Source organism: Oncorhynchus keta, chromosome 22, assembly GCF_023373465.1.
Source record: "Oncorhynchus keta strain PuntledgeMale-10-30-2019 chromosome 22, Oket_V2, whole genome shotgun sequence".
In the NCBI taxonomy this organism is placed as follows: Eukaryota; Metazoa; Chordata; class Actinopteri; order Salmoniformes; family Salmonidae; genus Oncorhynchus; species Oncorhynchus keta.
This window is the reverse complement of record NC_068442.1, coordinates 36,816,435-36,836,993: the sequence shown is the minus strand read 5'-3', so window position 1 is coordinate 36,836,993 and position 20,559 is coordinate 36,816,435. Positions and strand designations below refer to the sequence as shown.

Genomic DNA, 20,559 nt, shown 5'->3' with positions numbered 1-20,559 from the left:
TATAATGTACTCACTTTATTAAAGTATCATGATTTTCCTTCATACAGTGCACTGCATTTCAGTTCATAAAAGTGAATGTACTCATCAGCTGGCATGGAGACCAATTTGATCAGTCTGTCCAAAGCCACACGTGTAAAATCACAAAGATGAATCTATAAAAACAAAGACAGCAATGGAAACTTGCCCAAATATATTACAGCTTAATATACAAATATATACAGGTACATTCAATAAATAGAATATGAAACATTATTGGGATGCATTATGGCTATTATGTAGGGCTGTCCACCAATGTTTGCAAAGGCTCACAGATATGTTCTGTATTTAGTGTAGCATTTTGTTTGACCTTTCAAAAGGGTATGATTGACCAATAGGGTTAAGGTAATTGCTTTCACATAATTTTTGACCTATAAACGTTTTCAGGAAATGCTAACTTCTGCTTGTGACCTCTATCTTCTCAAGTCAAGTGGCCAATTAAATATGAATCTAAACACAACAATCGAGTTTGACTAGTTGTTGAATGATCAAATTGACTGACGTGGATTAACGCCCTTAAAGTGACCCCTGCCAAACACAATAACCAAATGCACACAAAGAACAAGCAGGGAATTCATCTACAACAACTCATATATACTGTATAACACTGATTGAAAAGCCATGTACACGGATCACTGTAATATTCAACTCAGGAGACAGTGTCACCATCTTTGGTCCCTGTGGTGGTGGCAGTTAGTTGTTTAGGCACGATGGCATTAGTGACATGACTATTATAGTGTGCATACCGAATGTGTCAAAAAGCTTTCTTAAAAGCAGAAGCTATGTTAATCTCTTTGAATCAAAAGTTTGAATCGGAACTACCCAGTATAGGGTTAGAAATACATTGATGTGATTTGCATACATGGACACAGATGAAGGATTACAAAGATAATGTAGCAACGTTAGACAAAGTCAAAAGCATGAAAAAGCTGATTTTAGAATGACATTTGTAACACTCTCCATGATGGCGGTTAATAGAAGAAAAAGCCCATAAACTGACTCCCAGCACAGTGGATAAAGTGATATAGATTGTGCTTGGGGGTGGAGATGACATGACAGAATGGAAGGCAGAAAACGGTACATGTCAGACACTAACATCTCTTATCTTCTCTCCAGCACGTTCTCCCTGGCTTCATCCAGCTTTGGCTGTGGGCTGCAGTGCAGACTGTATTCAAGTGCTGCTTCATACAGTGTTCTTCTTGAAGAGGCTTCCCTGCATCTTGAGCCTGTGCATCCTAAAGATAAGAGAAAAAAAAGTTCAAAATAAAACGAGGAAGAAAGTTCTGAATCCTATCTTTGGATATGATAGATTTTTATGCATTCAAAGTTTCCAAAATGTTCTAGATTTCTTACGTTTTCTCTTTCCGGCTCATGTTGTCCTCTTTTGATTTGACAAAGACTGCGTCGTCTTTTCCTCTGACGAGGTAGGCAAACTCTCCATCTTTAGCGCTGAAGATCACCCTGGAGTCAGACAGTAAAGACTATCAGTGAAGCCTTCTGAAACATGTATCATACAACTTCAAAGACTGGCAATGTGAAAGATGATGTGCAGTGTCAAAGATATTCATATATGGTCCACAGTACTGCTGGGTTTTGATTGATCCATCTCATCAATTGGAAAATTCAGTTCATCATTATCATCATAACTTACTTGGACTGAGTCTCCCCGGCCTTGACACGCATTTTGCGGATGTGGAAGTTGCTGTTACCCCACCAGTCAGACCAGCTGAAGTAAGCGTCTTTCTCCCAACGCAGCTTGACCATAAGCAGCTCCCCGATGTCCACGTCGGTGGTCAGCAGGAAGGACACGGTGCTATTAGTGTTCAGGAACGGCCTGAGAGGTCACACACAGGTCAAAGGTTAGGGGGTCAGTTCACCTTCTGTACTGGATACAGTACCCAGCTGAGGAGAGGCGACGAGGTGATATCTCTGGGGTTAATTATGTCAGTGTATAATATTTGTACGTTTGGATATGTTTAGAAATGATATCAAGCATTTCTAGACAACTAAGTATATAAAAAATAAATAATAATGATTTTAATATTTTCTTTAATATCAGACTATACGTACATGATGTAGGGAATGTCTGTCTTCTCATCATTGGTTCCGTACAGAGAGATTTTCATGGGCTGCTCAGTGTAGTCCAGTTTCTCGCTGCTGAAGAAATGCACCTTCACTTGGTAATGGAAAACTGTGGAAAGAATGACGGAGACCTTAATTTAGAACCACGCCACACAGACGTCCGAAACCCTGAGTATGTTTGCCTATGCAAATACCTGCAGTGTGCCCAGTTGAGACACATTCTCCAACTGTTTGAAGTGTTTGTGGCATGTGGACATTATCCCATCACTGATGCTCACAGTTAAAGCTAAAGATCCTTATTCTGCTCCCACAGAACTGTAGTACCTCCATGATTATGACCTGTCTTTACATACCCATATTATAGATCTGCTTACTGCCATGACTAAGGGTGACTAAGGGAAGGAAAATGTTTAACTTCAGATTACACATTAACGAATAGAATTGGCATGTAAAGTATCCTCTAACTTTACACTGTAAGCAGTCACGTGCAGTGGTGTCAAGTTACCAAACTACAGCCACTACTGAAATACTAATAGACTCACTCTAATGTGACTTTCATGGCTTGCACCATAAACCTTGTTTTATCCCCCCTGCTTGTTTTGGTTTGACCTTGATGCCACTAACGTATCAGCTGTGTTAGACTGTGCCAATCCTACAATAGTGGGGTGAGGGGGGTTAAAAATTGACGCAGGCTGGGCATATGTTATGGAATCTTTTATGGATAGGGAGTCAGGAGGAACTGATAAAGGAGGGACTTGTGTAGACTTCGGAAGTCACACTGTTTGAACAGGGTTATCTAGTACTGGTACAGTATGTGCACTGGGGCCCCGTTGTACTAATGTAACATACATGGCCTGGTAAAGAGACTCGGTGTTCAGTTAAAGCTCTCAAGGCCAGCTTGAGCTAAGCCTAGCTCCATGCCACCACTACAGTAACTACATTTAGCCTTCTGGACCAATGCATTGAGGATTTGGTAACAAATGTACATCAAGTCTTAACTTATGAAAATCTATTCTAGTGCCAGGGAATGAACCTTCTGTTCTGAGAAAGATTAATCCAATTGTTCCTTTGTGCATGAGTGCTCTCTCATCCTAAAGCAATTACATCTCTCTCGCTCTTACGTTTGAAGGGCATCGTCTCACGGGTCTTGAGGTACATCTTAGTGCTCCGGGGCAGGCGGACCTTGTTGACGCCGTAGCCCACCTTGTTGCAACGGTTCTTGCGGCAGTTGAGACACATTCCCTTCATGAAGGCCTCCTTGGAGCTGCAGCGGTAGGCCATGGTCTGATGCTCTGCTGCATTCACCAGCGAGTCGATGAACAGGTGGATGGAGCGCTCGTGGGAACACTTCACAATCTGGTCCATATCTACACAGGACCCACATAAAACAAGACCATTAGGACCATGATGACTAAATCACTGGCTGATTCTCATATATTCACCGGACTAACTGTGTAACCATGTCTGTGACATTTGCTTATTCAGACTTAAAGTTAAAGAAAAGTTAAGACATTGAAAATGACACTTTTAATGGAGTCAAAGTACCTGATGCAGATATTCAAACTTAAAGAAACACGCCTCATGAAGATTTACTACACTGTAATAACAGAGTGTGATTTTATTACATTGCAGTGTTAAGTTATAGTACGTACTATGGATGCCTGTGGTGGCAATCATCATCATGGTGTTCTGCAGGTCACAGCCTGGCTGGAAGGTTCCTCCGTTGGGGTAGATGTCCACATGGCCCACCGGTCTCTGGATGCCGATGCTGCGGTCTGGGGAGCCCCGGGTGTTGGTGTGCAGGACGTCCACAAAGAGAGCATCATCAGGGGACAGGGTGGTCTGGTTGTCAGCGTGCTCAAAGGTCGGGCCGGCTGGGTCCAAACCTGGGAGACGGATGGAAGGAGAGAGAAGGGGGAAGTAGAGAGAGAGAGAGGGAGAGAACAGTCACAGTCCATCTGTAATACTGTGCATGAGAACATGCAGGCAAAAGCCTCAGTGTGCTTCCAGGACTGAAGTAAAGCCACAATGTACTCAATGGATGTGATTATGGTGTTTAATGGTATGCTGCCTCCAGGGCCTGATCTGGTTTAGGGATAAATATTTTAATATTCTAAGCAGGTCAAAGAGATTTCATAGTTGAGTAAACTTTATGGAGACAAACTCAGGTACTATTGAGGCTAAATTCATTGGGGTAGAACTTGCATATGTAGGCCTGTGCATGTATGTTTGCCTCCATGGTACATGTAGTGACAGACTGATAGACAAACAATAAAACCTCTTCAGCAGAGAAGGACTGTCTGCTCACCTGTGATCCTGCTGACTTTGTGGTTGGTGAGGAAACCAGCGATGCCGGCTACATGAGCCCCCAGACTGTATCCCAGCAGATGTATCCTCTCCCAGGGGTAGTCCAGTGTTTTCTGAGGGGGGAAAGCAAAAATGGTTTATTCCTAATTCCTAGGCTGTCAAGTGTGACTGTGTAAAGACTTAGCTGTGAATCTTCTTATGCCATGGTTATGCGATGCTAACACCCTTTCAAGTATATTCTGTTACGTCAGTTATACTGTCTTCTTTCACATGTAACCATTTCAGGCGGTTTATCATACCAATGTGTCATCCCTTGCCCTAAAGCATTTTTCTAGCAGACAATATGCTTCACATGTGCCGCTTCTATCAATAATGTGCTGTGTAATGATGCGGATCAACAACATGGCAGTAAAAAGCCTTTATGAGGCATACTAAATCAGAACCAGGAGGAAAACACATCCACAAATCTCACTTCTAAAACATTGTATCACCAATAATATACAGTATACTGAACAAAAACATAAACGCAACACGCATTCATTTCACAGATTTGACTGAGTTACAGTTCATATAAGGAAATCAGTCATTTGAAATACATTTATTAGGGCCTAATCTATGGATTTCACATCACTGGGAATACAGATATGCATCTATTGGTCACAGATATATATTTTTTTAATTGCCTCACAATGGGCCTTAGGATCTCGTCACAGTATCTTTGTGCATTTTAATCGCCATCGATAAAATGTAATTGTGTTCATTGTCCGTAGCTTATGCCTGCCTATACTACAAACCCACCGCCACCATGGGGCACTCTGTTCACAACGTTGTCATCAGTAAACCACTCGCCCAGATGACGCCATACATGTGGTCTGCGGTACTGCCAAATTCTCTAAAACGACGATGGAGGTGGCTTACGGTAGAGAAATTAACATTACATTTTCTGGCAACAGCACTGGTGGACATTCCTTTAGTCAGCATGCCAATTCCGTGTGACAAAACTGCACATTTTAGAGTGGAATTGTATTGTCCCCAGCACAAGGTGCACCTGTGTAAGGATCATGCTGTTTCTTGATATGCCAAACCTGTCAGGGGGATGGATTCATTTGGCAAAGGAGAAATGCTCACTAACATGGATGTAAACAAATTTGTGCACAAATTTGTGCACAACATTTTGGAGAAATAAGCTTTTTGTGACTATGGAACATTTCTGGGATATTTTATTTAAGCTCATGACACATGGGATAAACACTTTACATGTTGCGCTTATATGTTTGTTCAGTGTAATTTTAATAACTAGATCGATTCCAAACTTCAGATACAACTTTTGTTCAACTCACCCATTTACACTACTGCCTGAAAGTCTGATCTCAAGTTAGAAATCAGGCCATTCTGTGAGGCTTATATTTAAGCAATAAGGGCCGAAGGGGGTGTTGTATATAGCCGATATACAACGGCTAAGGGCAGTCCTTAGCACGAGTGCCTGGATACAGCCCTTAGCCGTGGTATATTACCAATGCCTCATTACCAATGTCAGGTGCATTATTGCTGTTTTAAACTGGTTACCAATGTAATTAGAGCTTTAAAAAAAAAATTGTCATAACCCTGGTATACGGTCTGATATACCACGGCTTTCGGCCAATCAGCATTCAGGCTCGAACCACCCAGTTAATATTATATTATTTTCTGTGTACACAGTGACCTTGAGATCACTTACCTGCAGCCAGTTGACAAACTTGGCTACGTCTCTGCCCACCAGCTTGGTGTAAGCGGCGGAGGTAGGGTAGTGCTGCTGGGCCCGGGTCAGCCAGTCCACCACGATAACGTTGGCCTTGGGCTCCCTCTCATACAGCGCTGTCACCAACTTAGGGACCCAGCTCTCAAATAGCCCTGTGACCTGGAAGAGACACAGTTCTAGGGTCAGTGGCTGGCGTGACCCACTGTGGCCCTGTCCCCCATTGTCTGCTCAATGCACTGATTGAAGACCAGCCAAGTGTCAGCACTTTAACACATGAATGAGCACTGGAGCGTTATAACTAGGGACAGCGGGAGGCTTCTCATCATGCATCTAGTTATCATTGCTGAATCTATTTTTAGGGACAATTATTGTTGAGTTATTTCGCTCATAATATAAACAATACAGCTTATTCAAATGATGGTAAACAATTTATGCTTTAGTGATAATCAATCATAATAGAATGTCAAAGCTTTTTACCGTCCATCCATGAATAACCACGAACGTCTGAGTCTCAGGGTTGAATTCACACTCTGGGATGGTTAAGGGCTGGCCAGGAACAATGTAGCACAGGTCATCATCTGGTACCTCAGCGGTTCTCAGGGAGAACTTGGATACAATGTCAGTGAGGTCCTCAAGCCATTCAGTAGAGTTGTTGTTACCTGCATAGAGTGATGATTTTGACATGTTTTTGTCATTTAGCAGGCACTCTTATCTAGAGCAATTTACAAGACAAATTAGTGTTAAGTGCCTTGCTCAACGGCACATCGACAGATTTGTCAACTAGTCGGCTCAGGGATTCAAACCAGTGACCTTTTGGTTACTTGCCTAATGCTCTTAACCGCTACACTACCTGCTGCCTGCTTTACTACTAGTGCATAATCTTGCATGTTAGAGCTTTAAACAAAAATCCTGTTCGAATAGCATACAGGTTACTATTATGCACAATGCAGAGGAGTCAATACTATTGTTTACATTTTCAACCAGATACATATTGTACTTCTACAAATGTACTTCTGATTTGCATGACAAACCAAATGCAGCATCTACAAATTCTTTACAAGGAAACAAATTCCAGTATTTTTTATTGGATCTTTCAAGTGGTGGCAATTCAGCTTTTTATATTCACACACTGACTATCTTGGAAGAAAATAATTACAAAAACACAATCTGCAGAATTTATCAGTTTATCAATTAGTATAATCAATTAACAGCATGATAAAATAAATCATTCAACTTTTTAACAGTCAAGTGTCGCCCCCTTTTGCCACTTGCATTTCTACCAACCAAACATTCATTCATGATTCCACATTTTCTAGTAATGCTATTTCACACAAAGCAAATCACAAATAAGCCTATTGACCACATTAAATATCGAATATAATGTTAATAATAATTGTAATATTTATATATGTGTGTGTGTTAATTTGCAAGAATGTGTAAAACAAATGAAAAATAGTTGTTTTGCATTAAAAAAATGCTAACATATTTTAGTTCTCAAAGTATTGTTGTAATTGCACTTGAATTTGCAAATAATTATTTTCTTCCTCATTTTCTTTCGGATCCAATTTTTGTTGTTGTTGCAATGGTTGGAAAGAGCTCCCACTGCGCACCCTAAACAAAAGATACCTGAGGGGTGGGGTAGTTGGGGCTGACAACTTCATAAACTATTTTCTGGGTTACTATGGGTCAGTTGGAGATGGCTGCACCAATTATGCTCCTTCCAGGTGGCTTGAGTGTTTATTTTATGGGAGAAATTCAACTAGGAGCGGACAGGGACCAGAAATCAGCCCTGGCATTTCTAAACACACCAGACCATTATTTTTCTTGAGGCCCCCACACTGGACCAATTTTTCCTTGAGGAACCCATTATTATCTAAATAATTATACTTTTGTGAAAAAGAAAATAAAAAATTGACAGACCCAGTGGACAAAAAACTTGACCAACCCATCTGGCATTTGCCCGTAATGCCAGATGGCTAGTCAGCCCCCAGGAAAATAATGTATTAATTTAACCTCTCTCTAACAAAGCCAAAGTCAGCTCTACAAACATCCCTTACTTACCAAAAAGTGTTTGTTCTGGTGTACTTGAAAAAGATGCACAGATATTTGGCAGAATTATCCAAACGGTGACCAAATAGGTATTTTCTTTTCCCATATTATTGTTGATCGAGAGGTTTCTCTGTCAAGTCCCGAATGAAAATTTCCTTGAAAATTGGTTTAGGAGTAGTAGATCCAATTGTATAAGTCAGTAGGATCACAGCTCCGGTTCCGGTTAAAAACTGTGGTCTGACTGTGATCAGAGAGTTAATAACTTTCTTACGAAGTCTGCCACAATTGCCGCCCCAAGTTGTCTTTATGAGAGGCTCATTTGAATAAACAAACTCCATTGGTCTGAAATGAGTGGGCTGGTTCCAAATGCAAAATTGCAACAAAAATCGTTGGCAACTCTGTGCCTTCACCAATGCGCATTAAATGTGGAAATGTTATATTTCTGTTCAATAGCTTTCACTTGTAATCCTTCATTTCAGAATAATATCTTGTCATGATTAAAATATGTTCACCAAATTGATTTACTTGCTATTTCTTTAGAGATGCAATGCTTTAGCCTATGTCCTTTTAAAACTTTTGTTCAATATATATTTTCGTAAAATAAAATAAAAACGTTTATTAATCAATGGGCTTCTATAGGTGTGTGAGCTACGCAGTCTACAATCTCATGCTCCAGTTTTGTGCTCTTCTGTGAATCAGGCCGACCAGACACAATGCAACAAACTGGAGAAGAACCAGTGAGTGACATCGTTTTAAGTAACAATGCGTTTTTCACCGCAATATTTATGAATCGTAATATATGTATGTCCAACTATATCTCGATCTATCTCTATATAGCGAAAAGTTATACGTTTTTTGTGTAGGATTCTGCTAAATGCAGAGACACTATTGGTGCTGAAAAAAATGTGTCAATATCATTTGAAATGTACTTGCATAATGTCATATTTGTTATAAAATATATCGTACAAAACCCCCCCACAACTAAACCGTTAGGCCTAATTAAACTATACTTTAAACGCGAAAAGATGTTGCATTGATCCTTCAGGGATTACAGAATTGATGTGTGGCATAAAAGTATACCTCAGCCATCCCCAGGGACAACAAAACACTCTTGTCACTTGCCTTTACTGAGAACGTCGTGGTGGACACCTTCCTGTGAAGGAGAAGGGGCAATGGGTGTGTTGTGCAAGCAAGCCCCTTCTCTCATTGGTTGATCAGCTGAATTTGGAAACAATGACAAATCTCGATTGACTCACAAATTATTACAAGACTGTTTCAGTGTCTTGTGAGTGTGCCTGCATACCAGATCTATGTGGAAATTCTGACGGACATATTCCAATGCAGAATCAACCTTGTTTTCATGTCATTTCAATGAAATCATTTCAATGAAATAATGACATAACTTGAACCAACATGGAACCTACATGGAATAGACATTGAATTGTTTGAACATACTATTCATATAGTATGTTGGCAGCTGAACAGTTTTAAGGTTCTATTAACTTCAACTTTTTTTGCATGTAAAATTGTGAGATTGAAATTACACTGTGGGAGAGGCAGTGGTGTGGGTGGGAGATTTGTGTGACCAGTATGACTGGTGTTATGAACAGAGAGTATATAACTCGTGTCTGGACAGAGAGTGATGCATGCCAATTGTCTTCTCCTCCACATTTGTCTGGTACATCAGGCAAAACATATTAACCTGAGGGTCAACTTGACATAACCTGATGAGAGAACAATAACATGTACTGTTTGATCGTATATAATGTCATATTATTGATCTATAGCCTGTCCACTGAATAGAGAACATGTCAAACCTGGATCTCACTCTGGAGGAATATTGTTTCACTAAATCTTAGAATCTGTAGGGAAAAAATGCTATAAAATAGATTAAACCCGCAGTCAGAGTAGTATGTATGAACATGTACAGTACTATTTATCAGGGAGGCTTTGTGCTTTGCCCTCGCTACAAAAGTACCCACATATGAATCTAAGTTGACCTTTAAGGAGGATAGAGCAAGGGAGCCCCAGACCCAAAAATAAATGCATTTTCAACTTACTGTTGAGCTATAAAAGCAGAATACAAAAGGTGCAATTTGGTTGTGCATAAGCACACATCTGTTGTTCTCTTGTTATGGCAGTTACTGACAGTCACTCAATTGGCCCATGTCAGCAAAACATTTCTAGATTGGTAAATTCGTTTAGCCAGCTATCTAAACTTGTAGTAATCATGGTCAAATTACCTACCAGGCACACAGGGCACTTACCCAGGGGCAAGGTAAAAAATGTGCCGATGTGCACTTGAGCAAGGCATTTAATCCTAATTGCTCCAGGGTTGCTGTTGATAATAGCACACCCTGGTCGTGACCCCACTGTTCGAGGAATAAAGGACATGGCATAATTAATGGAAAAATGTGTAGAATTGAAGGAAATTATCTTTAAAACTACAAAAATTTCTCTCCACCCTATGAAAAAATGTGTAGAATTGCTGAAAATTAGCGATAAAACTGCATTTTTTGCTCTACCCCATGACAAAATGAGTAGAATTGCATAAAATATTTAATAAAATTGCTAAATCTTCTCTCCACCCCATGACAAAATCTGTAGAATTGCAGCAAACCTGTTTTAAAACTTTTCTTCTCTCTGCTTTTAAAAGTGGGGACGTTAAAATGTTTTGCCCAATGAGGTGCTTAGGGCCCAAAAAAGGCTAGGACTGGCCCTGTATACAGATCACCTTATGTAACCAGTAAAACTGAGATTTGTGGAGAAATATCAACTCTGTACTTAGGAATGCATATTGTATTTAGATGTGGCATTTTCCGAGTGCAAATACAGCATTGCTGGCCAAATATAAACCACGGATAAACTACAATTTTTCTGGTAATCATTCAATAAGCTTTCTCATTACAAATATAGCACACTGTTTCTTTGAATTTTCTCTGGTTATGTGCATGACTAACTAAGGTAATTGATGCTTAGGGCTACCAATGTGCCCAACCCAGTGTTTTAGATGGGAGTGATGCCTAGCCTTGATCTGTGATGTCTAACCCACTGAAGACACATTGTAATTAAGGAGAAGGATGCCTATTGGCTGTGCTCCCCCTATATCTCCCTAATCTCAGACAGACTATCCACTGTGGTTGTCATCTTTGCCCAAGGGAAAGCATATTGATAGAAGATAAGGCAGAAATATAAGCATGACTGTGCAAAACACAATACACACCTCTGGGGTTTCCTGACAACACTGAGGATAAGTCTACTTGTGTCTTCATTGGTATGATTAACATGGAGACCCACATTTCCCAACAACCACTTCAGAGAGGATAAATAATGGCAGTCGCACCATGTGAAGACAGCTGGAAAGAGGAAGAGATATTTATTTATTTTCTCTTTTGTACTTGAACTATTTGCACATCGCTACAACACTGTATATAGACAGACATAATATGCCATTTGAAATGTCTTTATTCTTTTGGACCTTGTGTGAGTGTAATATTTACTGTTCGCGTTTTATTGTTTATTTAACTTTTGTTTATCCATTTCAGTTGCTTTGGCAATGTAAACATATGTTTTCCATGCCAATAAAGCCCATTAAATTGAATTGAATTGACAGAGACACAGAGAGAGCGTGAGAGAGAGAACAGACAGACAGGAAGGCAGACAGTGACATACAGGCAAGCAAACAGACAGACAGAGAGAACCAAGCAGCCAGCCAGCCAGCCAGATATAGAGCTAAGCAGTCAGACAAACATAGTGCCAGATAGCTGGGGACGTATTGGAGTCTGTACAGGTCTAATATCACAGTTTGGTGTCATGCAGTCCTTTGTCGCTTATTAGCTTGGCTTTGACCGTGAGTTCTGCTGAGGAAATTAAAAGCTCATTGTGAGTTCACAGCATCTGGACAAAACAGATTCATTTCCTGTCCGTTTGTGTCCAAAAAGCCGGACATCCAGAATAGAGCAAATAGTTCTCTTTGCATGCATGAAAACAGCATGCGTGACCTACAACAACAAACCATTCTGTGACATTATTCTGTATAGTTTGACTGCTGCCATGGCCATGCTAGAAACTCCAGTCTAAAAAGCCTGCAGCTCTGTCTAGGAGGTCAACGAGATATGTCAGCATTAATTACTAACATTTACATTAGTAATAAATACTTAATTATAAACATTTATAGGTAGTGAATGCTGCTCCATCTGGTCTCCTCTCTCTCTCTGCACCACACAAATGCACATAGGTCCTCCAGCTGAGTTTGCAGTCAGTCCATTGTTTAAAATAACTGTTCAACCCTCTTCAAAAGAGCCAAATGCATCAAACACCCCACTGCCAAGGTGTCCAGCATCCTCATGTTAAACCCCCATCCGATTACTCACAGATTGGATACGCTGTGGGAAAACTGTAAACAAGTCCAAATGTGTCTTAATTACTTAGCACGACGTAACACAAATACGTTTCAGGAGGAAGCCAGCAGGAAGGTGTGTACAGTGCTGAATGGCTGCAGGACTTTGCTTTCCACATGAAGGGACTGTACTCTATCTCTTCTTTGCTTTAGCTGTGGGCCAAGCTGTACGTCCATGCTCTTTGGTCTTATGATGTGTAATAAGTCAACTGTCTGTGATGTACTGCAGTGGATTCAGCATTTTTCCACACTACACTCTTAGGAAAAAGAGTTCCTAAAGAGTTCTTCGGCTGTCCCCATAGGAGAACCCTTTTTGGATCCAGGTAGAAAGATGTTGGGTTCCATGTAGAACCCGCTATGTTAAACAGCCTACATTAAACCTGCCACCTCACCCCAGCCCCCCGACCCGTATATCCATCTGCCAGGGACCCCTGCCTGCCTGTCCTAGTATGACACAACACCAACACATGTTGGCCCTCTGCCCTGGACCTTGACCTTGAACGAGGGAGGGAGGGAGGGAGGGTAGAGGAGAGGGACTCTTACAGTAGAAATCCCTGCACAAAACAGCGAGGTTTGATTGCTGAGTGAAAATGGTCACATAGCATAATTGTTTTGCAGATGTGTCCTGCATACTGATTTCTTTATCTGAAAGTGGGTTTGTAGTATTTCCAGCTGCTCTCCGTATCACCATGACCAAGACACAATAGGAAAAGATTGAGGTGCTGCTAAGGCCTTGAGACCAGCCCAGCTAAGTTGGAATGTAAAAAACACGAGTCACCATTTAAACCAGGGGTGTCAAACTCATTCCATGTAGGGCCCAGTGTCTGCACGTTTTTCTTCCTTCTTTCAATTAAGACCTAGACAACCAGGTGAGGGGAGTTCCTTACTAATTAGTGGCCTTATTTCAACGTTTTGTTCTATGAGATAATATCAGTCAGTTAACATGACCTTTATGAATTGTGAAGCCTTTATATGGAGAAACATGTCCTGAAATAACATGAAGGAAATGGTCATGTTCTGTCCTCAGGCTGTGTACTCTATGGAGACTGTATGGAGTGACACCGTGTGTGTGTGTGTGTGTGTGTGTGTGTGTGTGTGTGTGTGTGTGTGTGTGTGTGTGTGTGTGTGTGTGTGTGTGTGTGTGTGTGTGTGTGTGTGTGTGTGTGTGTGTGTGTGTGTGTGTGTGTGTGTGTGTGTGTGTGTGTGTGTGTGTGTGTGTGTGTGTATATATACAGTATATATTTATATATATATATATATATATACATGTGTGTGTGTGTGTGTGTGTGTGTGTATATGTCTCTAAATGTATGGTTTCCCCTTTATAGTGTAGGAAGAGTAGGTAAAGTGCAGGGACATTGAGCCTTGCAGGGGGGAACCAGTTCGGCCTCTAATAAGAACCAGACTGTTCTGTAAGTCCACTCCGCCTCATCCTCATTCCACTTACACAATGTAAACCAGTGGTGTGTTCAGTCCACAGTGAGCTGAATGAACAGTCCTTAGGAGTTAGTTATGACTGGTGAGACAACTGCAGTACAGCTGCAGTTATATAGGTGAAACCTTATTCTAAAATCTACATGCCGATGTCCTCTACCTCCCCCACTCAGTTTCCGTCTTGGTATATAACCCCCCCCCGACATGCACACACACACACACACACACACAAGCACGCACCCACACACATGCATACAAATGCACACACATTCTTAGAAAGGGGAAACGTATGTGCTGAATGCCACATCTGTTTTGCCACATGTGTTCCCTCTGTGTAGGAGACATGCCTTCGTAACTGGTATAAAACAAAGAGGGACTTCATGAGGGCAAAGGTATTCCATGCGGACTCCCGTGCGGACTTTTACTAAACCTCATCTCAATTTTACAGATCCCAGGGCAGTGTTTCCCACATTCCCACACGTCTCAGTGCTCAGGTCCTATACAACTCCACTTGTATAGGACCACTCCACTGTCTGTTTTAAACTGTCACCGGAAGTCATAAGCATTACTGTAAAACTAGCACCTATGCTGCTCAAGTCAGTTTAGGCGTGAAAGTGCTAATGTATTAATTTGCCCTAATTTAATTAGTGTGTGTGTATGTGCGTGTGTGTGTGTGTGTGCGTGCGTGTGTGCGTGCGTGCGAGTGTGTAAGAGGAATTGCTGTCAGTCAGCTATGTGGGGAATGGAGAGTGACCCACCAGGATAATGTTGTGTACACCCAGGAAGCTGACTGGCCATGGAATCCATCTCAGGCAGCTCCAGCCAGCAGACTCCATGCACAGCAGCCAGTCAGCCAGCCTCCACTGTGAAACAGCCTTTCACAACTCATCACATCTATCCATCCACCCAGGCCCAGGGGACAGAGGCATGCCAACCCTGCACTCAGCTAACCCATTTCACAATGGGGCAATTCCATGCCAGGATGGCCCAAAGTTATTTGGTATCATATACATGATGTTGTGGATTTTCCTGAAATGAATTCCCCTTTGAGGGAAGGATGGTTGGCATACCCTTTGAAATCTGTATCCAAAATAATTATTGAGAAATAAATAGTTCAAGTTGTAACATTTAGTTTTTGCCTAAACACTGACTACAACGATGAGTCTGTAGATGCTACAAAGTGGTGATGTGATCTGAACCCTTACCGTGGGTTCTGAAATATGACTGTTTAGATTTAAGAATACAAGTTATTTATATTAATTTTGGGATAGTAAAAAGTATAAACATGAATATCTCAAAAGTACTCTTTTAGTTATTCTTTTTGAGACATTTTGTTTTAAACAATGTACTATATAAGTATATCAAATTTCCAGAGCGGGCTGTTTGCTATTTTTGAAGTTAAGAGCACCACCAACACATAGATTCAAAGGGAACTCCATCTGCTGGTGATTTGCTGAATGTGCAATTCACATTCACAAGAACAGTGATTGATTAATGGTCTATAGTGTAAACTTCTATGTATAAAATGGGTCGTATCTTAAAAAGTACCAGAAAGATAATTCTGGAAATGTGAGGTGTTTTAAGAGTATATTGTTCCAAACAATATGTCTGAAAATAAACTAAATCAAAAAGGGTACCTTTGAGATATTTAAGTTAATATGACAGGATTTTATTTTATACCCCTTTTTCGTGATATCCAATTGGTAGTTACAGTCTTGTCCCATCGCTATAACTCCCGTGCGGACTCGGGAGAGACGAAGGTCGAGAGCCATGCATCCTCTGAAACACGACCCCGCCAAGTCACACTGCTTCTTGACATACTGCTGGCTTAACCCAGAAGCCAGCCACACTGATGTGTCGGAGGAAACACCATACAGCTGGCAACCAAAGCCAGCGTGCATGCGCCCAGCCGCCACAAGGATTCGCTAGAATGCGATGGGACAAGGACATCCGGCCGGCCAAACCCTCCCCTAAACTGGACGATCGATGGTCTTAATCTAAATACTACTCATATTTCAAATCAAATCAAATGTAATTGTCACATGCACCAAATACAACAGGTGTAGACTATACTGTTAAAATGGTACTTACATGCCCTTTCACAATAATGCAGAGGTCAAAAGTACAAAAAAAAGAGCAAAAAAGGAAATAGTATCACAATAAAATGACAATAACGAGAAAATACACATTGGAGTACCGGTACCAAGTGAATGTGCAGAGGTACGAGGTAGATGAAGTAATGCAGGTAAGGATAAAAGTCACTAGGCGATCAGGATTGATAATAAACAGAGTAGCAGCAGGGTAGGTGAAGTGTGAAAGTGTGTGTGTGTGTGTGTGTGTGTGTGTGTGTGTGTGTGTGTGTGTGTGTGTGTGTGTGTGTGTGTGTGTGTGTGTGTGTGTGTGTGTGTGTGTGTGTGTGTGTGTGTGTGTGTGTGTGTGTGTGTGTGTGTGTGTGTGTGTGTGTGTGTGTGTGTGTGTAGCATCAATATGCGTGTGTGTGTGTGTTGGAGTGTTTGTGTAGTATGTGTGAGTATGTGGGTAGAGTCCAGTAAGTTGATGATGCAAGACAGTCAGTGCAAATAAAAAGGGGGTCAATGCAAATAGTCAGGGTAGCCATATGATTAACTGTTCAGCAGTCTCATGAGTTGGGGGTAGAAGCTGTTCAGGAGCCTTTTGGTCCCAGACTTGAACAGTCTATGACTTGGGTGGCCTTACGTTTGGATGCCAAGCAGTTGCCATACCAAGCAGTGATGCAGCCAGTCAAGATGCTCTTAATGGTGCAGCTGAGGGCCCATGACAAACCTTTTCAGCCTCCTGAAGTGGATGAGACGTTGTTGTGCCCTCTTCATGACTGTGTTGGTGTGTTTAGACCATTATAGGTCCTTAGTGATGTGGACACGAGGAACTTGAAGCTCTCGACCCACTCCACTACAGCCGCGTCGATGAATAGGGGCATGCTTGGCCCTCCGTTTTCTGTAGTCCACGATCATCTCCTTTGTCTTACTGACATTGAGGGAAAGGCTGTTGTCCTGGCACCACACTGCCAGGTCTCTGACCTCCCTGTCACATTGTTGTTGGTGATCAGGCCTACCAAAGTCGTCTCGTTGGCAAACTTTATGATAGTGTTGGAGTTGTGAGCGGCCACGCAATCATGGGTGAACAGGGAGTACAGGATGGGACTAAGCATGCACCTCAGAGGGGCCCCCGTGTTGAGGGTCAGCGGATGTGTTGTTGCCTACCCTCACCACCTGGGGCGGCCCGTCAGGAAGTGCAGGAACCAGTTGCAGAGGATGGTGTTCAGTCCCAAGGTCCTTGGCTTAGTGATGGATGTGGAGGGCACTATGGTGTTGAACGATGAGCTGTATCAATGAACAGCATTCTCACTTTTTCTCCACGTGGGAAAGGGCAGTGTGGAGTGCAATAGAGATTGCACCATCTGTGGATTTGTTGGTGAGGTATGCAAATTGGAGTGGGTCCAGGGTATCTAGGATGATGGTGTTGATGTGAGCCATGACCAGCCTTTCAAAGCATTTCATGGCTACAGATGTGAGTGCTACGGAGCGATAGTCTTTTAGACAGGTTACCATGGCATTAGGGACTATGGTGGTCTTCTTGAAACATTTAGGTATTACAGACTAGGTCAGGTAGAAGTTGAAAATGTCAGTGAAGACACTTACCAACTGGTCAGCACATGCTCTGAGTATGCGTCCTGGTAATCTGTCTGGCCCTGCAACCTTGTGAATGTTTACCTGTTTAAAGGTCTTACTGACGTCGGCTACTGACGTCGGCTACGGAGAGCTGGTACTCTCATGCATGGTTCAGTGTTGCTAGCCTTGAAGAGAGCATAACAGGCTTTCAGCTCATCTGGTAGGCTCACATCACTGGGCAGCTTGTGGCTGGGTTTCCCTTTTGTAATCCTTGATAGTTTCTAAGCCCTGACACATCTGACGAGTGTCAGAGCCGGTGTAGTAGGATTTGATCTTAGTCCTGTATTGACGCTTGCCTATTTGATGGTTCGTTGGAGAGTGTAGTGGGATTTCTTATATTTTATAAGCATCCGGATTAGCATCCCACTCCTTGAAAGTGGCAGCTCTATCCTTTAACGAGCCTTTAGCTCCTGTAATCCATGGCTTCTGGTTGGGACATATACGTTCAGTCACTGTGGGGACGACGTCGATGCACTATTAATGAAGCCAGTTACTGGTGTGGTAAACTCATTAATGCCTTCGGATTAATCGGATGGAACATATTCCAGTCTGTGCTAGCGAAACAGTGCTGTAGCTTAGAATCCACTTCATCGGATCACTTCCATATTGAGCGTGTCACTGATATTTCATGTTTGAGTTTTTGCTTTTAAGCAGGAATCAGGAGGATAGAGTTATGGCCAGATATGTGTGTGGAGTAAAGGTGATCTATAGTTTTTTTTGCCTCTAGTTGTACAGATGATATGCTGGTAGAAATGAGGTGAGATGGATTTAAGTTTTCCTGCATTAAAATCACCGGCCACTAGGAGCGCCACCTCTGGGTGAGCCTTTTCTGTTTTTCTTATGGCCCTATACAGCTCATTGAGTGAGGTCTTACTGCCAGCATTAGTTTGTGGTGGTAAGTAGATAGCTACGAAAATATAGATTAAAAACTCTCTTGGTAAATAGTATGGCCTACAGCTTAACATGAGGTATTCTAACTCAGGTGAGTTTGCCTGACTCTGCTGTTTTGTCCTGACGATGTATAACAAAAACAGCTATATTTTCCATGTCCTTGTTCATCCACAATTTGGAGAAACATAGGATATTACAGTTCTTTAGATCACGTTGATAGTATAGTCTCGAACGGAGCTCATCAAATTTATTCTCCAGTGATTGCACAGTCGCCAATAGAACTGAGGTTTGAGGCGGTTTATCCAATCGCTGCAGAACACATGGTATGGTTTTAGAAGACACCAAAACTGGCTTTATAGCATCTACAGACACATCATTGTAGTGAACTGGGTAAGGCCAAAATGTAACACATTTCACAACTTTAATTAGTTATTTCTCAAGAATTATTTGGAGTCAGATGTCAAATGCATGCCAAACATCCATTCCCCAAAGGACCTTTTTATGGATTTCATTTCAGGAAGATCCAAAACATCATAAAAATACTTTGGCCATCCTGGCATAGAACTGCCCAATGCTACCCCATTTCAAATACTTAAATATTCCAGTGCGTGTGCGTGTGCATGTGTCCAGGCATGTTATATGTGTTTACTACCCACTGGGCACAGACATCAGTTCAATGTTTAGTTTGATTTACATTGTGTCCCCAAAAAATGTCACTTAGTCATTGGATTAGGTTAAAAGTTAGGTGAAAAAAAATACGAATTGCCTTTGTGTTGATTCTTTTTTGATTCAACCACTTTTTGCCCAGTGGGTACATGTTTGCGTTTGTGAGTACACTGTACACTCTTAGGAAAAAGGGTTCCAAAAGGGTTTATACCTTTATTTATTTTTATTGAACCTTTATCTGACTAGGTATGTCAGTTAAGAACAAATTCTTATTTACAATGATGGCCTAGTTTTTCGGCTTTCCCCATAGGATAACCCTTTCTGGTTCCATGGGTAAAATCCTTTTGGGTTCCATGGAGAACCCTCTGTGACAAGAGTTCTACATGGAACCCAAAAGGGTTCTGCTTGGAACCATAAGGGTTCTACCTGGAACCAAAAAGGGTTCTTCAAAGGGTTCGCCTATGGGGACAGCCGAAGAACCCTTTTAGGTTCTTTTTTTTAAGAGAGTACATATGTATGTGAATGTATATGTATGTGTTTGTTGGGGCTTCTTTTATTGTTCTTGGCGATCGGCCTTGTTGATCAATTCCATCACCACTCTTTCATTCCCCTTCCTCTTGTTGTACCACAGAGACAGTCTCCTTTATGGTCCTGAATGCTGCCTCCCCGGAGCTCCAGTTATGTAGCTGAGCTTGAATTACATGAAGTGATAATAAAGATGTTGTCACAGCTTTACTTTCTTTCTTCTGTCAAGGGAGGGTCCTGACCTATCTACAGAGCGAGGCCTTTGGTTGGCCCCTCTCCTCTTCAACTCCTTCACCTCTTGCTTCTCATCCTCTGGCTTGTGGATGCTGTTCATGTGCCCCGTAACCGCGGCAATACAGATGTGTCTCGCACCTCAGTTTGGACCAATCATAATTAAGGCTAGGACTTGTTCATGACTTGACCAGGAATAAATCTGGGTCTCAATTGTAGTATAACACTATGGTTTCCACTAGTTACCACAGCCACAAAGGCTAATGGCCTATATTGTAAAAATGTAAGGTTACGGTTAGGCACAACTTTAGCACTGTGGTAAATGTTAGGTTTAAGTTGAAAATCTAATTTTAAGAAGAGAAATTGTAGAAATAGTTGGCTTAACACTACATCATACGGAAAACACATGGATACTCTTACAAACAAACACGTCACAACTCCACTTTCTGTTTTCCAGAACCCCCCATGTTTTGCTGTTGTATCCATGAATCTGA

The 20,559-nt window shown here is 41.7% G+C and overlaps 1 protein-coding gene across 1 annotated transcript; it reads right to left on the bottom strand.

The window, feature by feature from the left end:
* Positions 1-8,499, bottom strand: lpl (lipoprotein lipase). The gene is made up of 10 exons (XM_035761625.2): positions 8,225-8,499; positions 6,641-6,822; positions 6,143-6,322; positions 4,427-4,538; positions 3,771-4,004; positions 3,240-3,485; positions 2,107-2,227; positions 1,688-1,870; positions 1,390-1,497; positions 1-1,271 (listed from the first exon to the last, which is right to left on the bottom strand). Exons 1-10 carry the CDS (start codon positions 8,316-8,318, stop codon positions 1,220-1,222), a joined length of 1,512 nt encoding a protein of 503 aa, XP_035617518.1. The 5' UTR covers positions 8,319-8,499; the 3' UTR covers positions 1-1,219.
* Positions 8,500-20,559: the final 12,060 nt, after the last annotated feature.

What these genes read in the sequence shown, in the direction of transcription:
- lpl (XM_035761625.2), bottom strand. Translation starts at nt 8,318, where the DNA reads ATGGGAAAAGAAAATACCTATTTGGTCACCGTTTGGATAATTCTGCCA. An exon ending in ACCAGAACAAACACTTTTTG is followed by an intron (nt 6,823 to 8,224) that starts GTAAGTAAGGGA and finishes CACTCTATGCAG; the next exon opens with GTAACAACAACTCTACTGAA. An exon ending in TGAGACGATGCCCTTCAAAC is followed by an intron (nt 2,228 to 3,239) that starts GTAAGAGCGAGA and finishes TTCTTTCCACAG; the next exon opens with TTTTCCATTACCAAGTGAAG.